Below are 7500 nucleotides of genomic sequence, written 5' to 3'. Positions count from 1 at the left end.
TGTAAAAAATAAACAACAAGGAAGACGAAAACTTCCCTCTCACATGATTTGAGCATATTATCGCGTTTAAATAAATGATGTGCAATCCTACGGTATCTTTACAGTGCAATACTGTTAACATGACCTACAGTAGCCTTACCGGTACAAATTTCTCACATCTAAGATGGCGGATCTCAAGAAGGACTCATCGATCGTTCCAAGTCCACTTCGGTTCGAACACAGAGTGATCGCGACTCACAAACATCATCACAGATCGATACTCTCTTGCCAAGATGAAGCGATGACGAATTACGTCATCGCTTAAAAAATTGACAAACGACGTCAACCATCAAATAAGGTGTAGGTGGTAACTGCGCTCGGATTACGCTATAGCAAGATGCCAACCAACCTTTAAAATTTAAATTCTCCTCTGTAATTCTTTACCGGCAATCGCTATGCTGTCTTTATTTTTCGCAATATTCTCGTGATATGAACAAAGTTACGTTCTAAATTGTGTGGACAACTCTAAGTAATCAAGTCTATGAGCACGTTCAACTTTGAAGTATTTTTTTCATTTTTTTGCCTAGCCTAATTAAGTTGACATGCATTTCCAAATCTTGAAGACGATTTCAAGGAAGAAATTCACATACTTTACATGAGAGCTTTAATTAATAGATTTAACATTACAGAAACTGTAAGAAGAACATATTATAAGTGGACATGTAATCTCTCATACTGATATGGGTTTCAAGCTTAGTGGGACATTCATTTCGATCTGCACGAGTTCATGTCGGGTCTTGAATCGCTCCTTTTCTTTTACGTGATATCGGTGCAAAATCTTATCGCAGTATAAGTCATAGTGGTATAGAGTCATTCAGGCACAGTCGAATTCTCATAAACCGTTAAAAACGTTATAGCGGGATTATGTGAGCGAACGCGGATGATAAGAGAGCAGTGAAATAATCCGTTCGTTCGATCTCTTGGTTTGCGTCTAAAAAAGAAATGTTGTACTTTGACTTCCAGAAAGACTACGATGTCTTTATTTTGGTCAAAAACTTAGTGACCGCATTGCTTCACGGTACAATGTGGTCCCTCAGAGCATCTTTTAACCGGACGACGTGAACAATTCTGCAAACCCTTTTTACGTCAATGTTATCCTATAACTCTAGGTATACACAGGACATAAAGATTTTTTTTATTTTATTTGGCTAACCAATAATCAAATTTTATAGCTGTGCACTAAACGACTAGGCCAATAAATGATTTCGAGGCTGCAGGTAAAAATAAGAAAAAAAAATGAAATTTTATCGAACTACCTATCATATGACCTTGCGATTTTAAAGACCTTCCTTTTTTTTTTTGTTGTTGTTGTTGTTTTTTTTTTTTTTTTGTATTTTATTATTTTTTTAACATTTCCGTGTTGGAGTTACAGCAATTACAAAAACAAATACACATTAGAGCTAAAATGTTGATGTTGATTTCCCCCTACCTACACGATGCACACGCACACAACACACACCTTGCTCGTCATTTTTATGTAGATCATTCTGTAGGAGTTCCTACAACTAACTAGCTTGCATTACCATATAAGAAGAAGAAAGGCCTTGAAAAAGACGGATACTAAAAAAAACACAAACGGTGTAATAGCATCTAGCAAGTAGAGTTCCTTAAAGGTCTACACAGTCAACGATGACCTTAATAAACATGGTATCATCCTTCACATAAGTGTGTTTATTGAGGTCCGAAAGGGGAAAAAACAACGGGCATCCACTTGCGATGTTCGACTCCCGTTTCGGTCTCTGGAACGATGAGCTGTTTGGATCAGGTCTGAAGGCATCAATCGCGTGTTCAACGTTGTTATGGTCGAGCAGCATGAAAGTGACCTTCTGTCTGAATGGCCAGCGAAGCAACGCATCATATTCACCACGCATGATTACAAAGAACAAGGAGATGTGCGTGCCCTTGCCCATTCCGTCACCATTCAAATAAATGCGCGCACACATTTTGTACCCATGACGACTCGTGCAAAAGGGAGGACTGTAAAAAGACTTCTCAGGTTCGCGGTAAGAATCATATATCTTGGCAGAAACGTGTGTAATTTTCCAAATTAGAACGCCGTCAAAGCTAGTGGGCTCTTGATCTCTCGCTGGGCTTAAATTGTCGGCACGGGGTGCGTTCCGTGTTTTCAAAGTTTCCTCCAAGGCATTCATTTTTGCTTGTAGCCTCAATAAGGCTTCTCTGTCGCTTTCACCTTGTCTTTTTAACCTAGCAATCTCTTGGTTTTGTTCCTCGTTTAGCTGATTCGCTTCGTAAAGAAGAAGTTCGTGGTTCGCAAATTTTTCTTCCATGCGGCTCAGTTGCCGCTTAAAGTCAGCCAACATTCCACTTATTTGTTGATATTGCGTTTGTAGCGAGTGACGTTGTGCGACTGGAACAGAGTCTGGTTCTACTACATCTTCCTCAACTCGTGTTAGTCTTGATGTCAAGCCACGGATTTCCTCTTTGATGTTTCCATTCTCATTTACAACAACTGTTAGTTGAGACACAAGCTGAGAGACTGTAGATTTTAATACTTCTATAACAGTAACACTCTCTTTAAGAGAGCTCATCTCGTTGAAGAAGCTCCCAACTTGGTCAGTTAAGCTGTAGACCAAGTTAACGAGAAGATTTAGGTGGATCATCATTAGGTTTTGCTCGTGGAGTCGTCTCTCACTGCGGGCCATTACTTGAAATGTAATAGGAACTTCATTTTTTTTTTTTCAACTGCACAATCGGCTGTGGATTCAATGATAATGACAAAGACAAATACAATAGGTCACTTCAAGTTAATCAACATCTACAGGAAAACTGCAAAATTTTTGCGATAATCTGATTGATTCGGAAAATGAATTAAAATTCTTCCCTGACATTTTACATCAACACTGCTCTTTGAAGGGTTCTCTAGATCTGGTTCATATCTCCCGGCTCTGGTTTCTTAATAGTATCAACGCTATTCTGACCCGCTGTCATTGAAATCAAACTAGTCAGTTCTTATCTGGGTTTCTTACCTCACTGGAGCTGCAGCCCAATGAGCAGAAAGGGCACACTGCTTTAGAACCTTCGCAATCTCCAATAGCCGGATCATGGTGCTCTCGAAGCTTCCCTCGAGGGATCTCTTTCTTGTCGCACAAGGAACAGTCGATTGGAAAAGCCTGACAATCTTTTTTAACATGTTCCTTTTAGAAAGCAATATAAAGACCGCACATATGTTTAAAAAGTAGGTAAATTAAAACTTAATGTTAATCATTAAAAAAACACTGAATAGGTTTTGAAAACAGACATACCTTGCAGAAACATGTCAAAACCAGTCAATACAAAGTGAGCAATATCATTGTCTTGTATAATATGCGTCGCCAATTTGTAACCCATAAATTTGTAACATGCTTAATTTGGGGAGGCTTAATAAGTAAGCATAGTAGATTCTAATAGACTTCCCCGCCACTAGTGCTGCACAAATCTTGAGAGCAGGGGTTGGCACAGTGGTGAGAGCACTCGCCCCCCACCAATGTGGCCCGGGTTCGATTCCCAGACTCTCTATTATATGTGGGTTTAAATTGTTGGTTCTCTACTGTGCGCCGCGAGGTTGTTCTCCGTGGGGTACTCCGGTTTTCCACTCTCCTCAAAAACCAACCTGTGTATGATTTGATTTCATTTCATTGTCCCCAAATATTGCCTCAGCGCTAAATACACTTGACTCTTAAAAAAGTCACTTTCATTATTAAATGCATGAACAAAGATAACAATATATATCTAATGGAAGTACCTCCAAATCACAATAACGAATTTCTTGGGAGCAATAACGACATTCAGTTTGTCTCTGGCTACAATCCGTCTCCAGATGCTGCGCCAAGTTTGACTTAAGAACCTTGGCATTACACTTTTCAAAGACACATGGTATCTCCAAGAAGTCACAACCTGATACATGTTCCTAAGCAATGAATTCAACGGTGAATAGTTCAGATTATAGCATTTTATTTTTTTATCCTTGATTTACACGTACACGCAAATGTACGGCTCAACCTGTTTAGTTTACCGGTTTTCAGCATTTGGACTCCTTCAATTTGACTATCATCTGTTTTTGCTATTGTGCGGTCTCAAAGATAGTCTATTCAGAAGATTACGCCAAGCCGACCACATCGCTGAAGGAAAGGCTAGACCACAACACCGGGAACTCCATGCCCTACTCCCAAAGATTTTATGAGCAAGGGTTATGAGACGGGGCCTACGGTTTATAGTCCTTATCCGAGGAGACTTGAAAGTCTAACCATTTGCGGATATAATTACAAAGACAGTACTTTCTCCTCAGTTATTTTAAGACCCTGAGTGTTGGGCCGGTCGGAGTCGCGACCAACTGATCCACTGGTGCGTACTGTCAAACGTTTTGAGTATAAGCCAAAAGAAATGAAGAACGGTATAGGACGGCACTTTCTAAACAGTAATGAGACTGGGATAGGCCTAGCTACAAATATCACGTAAAATCACCTAAATATGTTTCCGGAAATTCCGAAATTTTTCCACCTAAATATCGTGGAAAAATTCTTAATATCCCAAATATTTTCTTAACAGTTTTCCATAAATATCACGATAACGACTTTATAAACTGATCAAGACGGATGGCAAGACGGGAATTCGTCAGTCTCTACAAAGAGACTACAAGACGTATCAGTAAATGTGAACGCGTCCATTACATTCTACCGACGCTAAGCAGCATTTTCTGCCCTGCTTGACAATGAAGGTATTGGCCATTCCGGAATTGCGCATGGAAATGGGGTGAGTTTCAAATTTGAACCAATCGATAAAATGACACCATCATATGAAAGATAACGTTGAGATTGGCCATCTGTCCAAGTTTGATGTTTTTTGGTCGAACGGAGAACAAGTTACGGACTTTAAAACATAAATTCAAATTCATACAAGCGTCTCTAATTTTCAGGCTGCGCCCCCTAAGACCGTATAAACTCTTTAAAAATTTTATCAGATTTGGGACAAATGGAAAATCCGGTCATGGACCTTCTATTTGGAAATAGTGGAGGTGAAGATCGCTTTGTTTGCCTATTTTTATGAATATTACAAAAATCATAAAAAAAAATTAAGTAAACGAACGATTGGGGCTGCCTCTTTCAGAAGGTGCCAAATTCAGGGTGTACTCACTAAGAGTTGGGGGATATAATATTCGCGAGGAAAACCGCTGAACAGGTCAACCGGGCCACTGCTCACATTTAATTGATCTCAAGTTTAAAAGAAAACAAAACATGTGAACTCACAATAGTAATAAAACCGTAGCAAAATCCCAAAGTTAATCATTTATTTTTTGGAAATATCTCGGAATTTTCTAAATATCCCTGGAGCTTCAAGATATCTAAAAAATATCCGCATATTTGTAGCAAGGCCTATACTGACAGTATTCCCATGGCAGCTTGATGTTCAACCAAATGAGCAAGCCGGTCGCCCTTAGGTCGCCACTTTAATTGATACAAACGTTTTAAGGTATGAGAGATAAGATTTTCTAAGAAAACCATGGTCAAGACACCCAAATGGAGCTCAGAAAAAAATCCAAGGCCCAGTTGGGATTCGGCGTCGCTTACATTAAGGCTGGTTATCGGTCCGAACCATTCGCACCCGCTTTCTTTGTGACGGCAATGAACTGTACAATCTTGGATTTCGTTTCTGACAAATCGATCGGGAAATACCTACCAGACAAAAATGCAAAATAAGATTTCTGACTCACTCTTATATAATCATTATCATTGATCAGATATTAAAATTAAAAGATTTGAATTGTTTGTACTGCATCAATTAAATTTGTATAAAGAGCCTCCATATTAGACAATGGTTTGCGCTGCAAATTGGCCAAGTTAGCTCTATTTATATACTCAATATAATATTGTGTTGAGTGTATGACGTCATCAGTCATCTCATTTGCATATTTTACCCATTTTTTAAACTTAAATATCTCCGGAACCAATGCAGATATTTGCAAACGGTAAATGTCGTTTTTGATCTTTTATGGAATTCTATGTGATACACTCAAAGAATCAAGGGATAACAATTTGATCATAGTTACTGTACCACTTTAATGGAAATAAACGGGGATATGCGATGCGTGATAAGCCATCTTTCCTGACCACTGCTCGGCGCATCAAAGTGATGCCTTTTGTCTTGTCTTGTCTAATTTGTTTCGTTCAATTTGAAAACCACCGCGCTAGCTTATTGGCGTGGCTTGGTAGACCTTCAGGCAGTGCTCGACGTTGCGACCGAACTTTACTCACTGGCAACTAACTTTTCTCACTTAGTCGCCAGCCTTGAGGCCGGTTGCTCAAGGCCTGGTTAGCGCTCACCGTTGGTTAAGAAGTATCAAAACCTAGCGCTAACCATGCTTCGAGCAACCCGGGCCTGGCCGCTAAGATGTTTTCATTATATTATTATTATTATTGTTTAATTTTTTTTATTTATCGAATGAGTGCAAAGAATGTCTAATAGCGGACTAGGTTTTTTCCTGAAAGTCGAGCACTGTAAGGTCACTATAGATTTGCCGTCGGGTGGCAGTTTACGAAAGTCGTGCTCTCGATAGTAAATCCCGTGAAAAAAAAACTAGTACTACACGTGATGATGCCTTATCTAGAAGACTGACTGAGATCAAGTTAAATTTCCCCTATGCAACAGAAATTTGTATCTATCTAATATACCTCGGATCGTTTGAATTGTTCATCATCAGTCTTGCACTTGTAGACTTCATCACCATCATCCTCACTGAAAAGCAAAAATGAGCACCGAGCTCTTTTATTCCTTAGACGAGAGTACAGTCGAGCCTCAATTATCCGGACATCGACTATCCGGATATTTCGATTATCCGGACTTGCTTCTCTGGTCCCACATTTTTCATGCATATTAATCAGTCATATTTTATGATCCGCAGCAAAACAATTTTCTTTCAAATTATGAGGAGAAAGTCTAGTTCGAACTGAAATTTTCTCGCTTCAAAACACAAATCTGTACGCGTTTCTTGCCCACACGAACCATAACTAATGCAGTGCATTTCACTGAACTCTGATTGGCGCAGATTTGCCCCGTTGCAAAGTGAGATTCCATGCTCCATTAGCTCTGTCAGCGTGGTTTGAGGAACACGAGGTAGATTCGCGTCAAAACGAATTTATCACGTCCACAAAACAGGAATCAATATACGAACTAGCTACAATTTTTATGACAAGCATGACACAACATAACCTGCAAAACTAAAAGCCTTATCTACATGATTCAATGTAACAGGTGTAATCTACAGTACATAGGAGAAACTAAACGACGTTTAAAGGACCTCTTTAATGAACACCGCCGCACTTTAGATAACTCTAAAAACCAAACCAAAGCCACTACAGTCGCAGAACTTTTTCTTCCTTTTCCTCATAACATTTCTAGCGATATGCAATTAATTCCTATCGAAAAAAAATTCCAATAGGGAATGTCGGTGCCTTACTCCAATGCCAA

General features: G+C 39.3%; 2 protein-coding genes across 3 annotated transcripts in view; both read right to left on the bottom strand.

Annotated features, from left to right (window-relative positions):
- Positions 1–7500, bottom strand: part of LOC138031474 (TNF receptor-associated factor 2-like) — a 527459-nt gene that overhangs the window by 46817 nt on the left and 473142 nt on the right. The window lies entirely within an intron of this gene.
- LOC138031496 (TNF receptor-associated factor 1-like) overlaps positions 526–7500 on the bottom strand; it is a 20220-nt gene continuing 13245 nt past the window's right edge. For both annotated transcript variants that reach the window (XM_068879188.1, XM_068879186.1), the window contains 5 exons: positions 6705–6768; positions 5604–5708; positions 3782–3946; positions 3027–3194; positions 526–2705 (listed from right to left, as the gene is read on the bottom strand). In XM_068879188.1, the coding sequence (XP_068735289.1) occupies positions 1647–2705; positions 3027–3194; positions 3782–3946; positions 5604–5708; positions 6705–6768 (1561 nt within the window). In that variant the 3' untranslated portion in view covers positions 526–1646. The remainder of the gene's footprint in view (positions 2706–3026; positions 3195–3781; positions 3947–5603; positions 5709–6704; positions 6769–7500) is intronic.

Source organism: Montipora capricornis, chromosome 2, assembly GCF_036669925.1.
Source record: "Montipora capricornis isolate CH-2021 chromosome 2, ASM3666992v2, whole genome shotgun sequence".
Lineage (NCBI taxonomy): Eukaryota > Metazoa > Cnidaria > Anthozoa > Scleractinia > Acroporidae > Montipora > Montipora capricornis.
The sequence above is the reverse complement of the archived record's forward strand: the minus strand, read 5'-3'. Positions and strand labels throughout refer to the sequence as shown.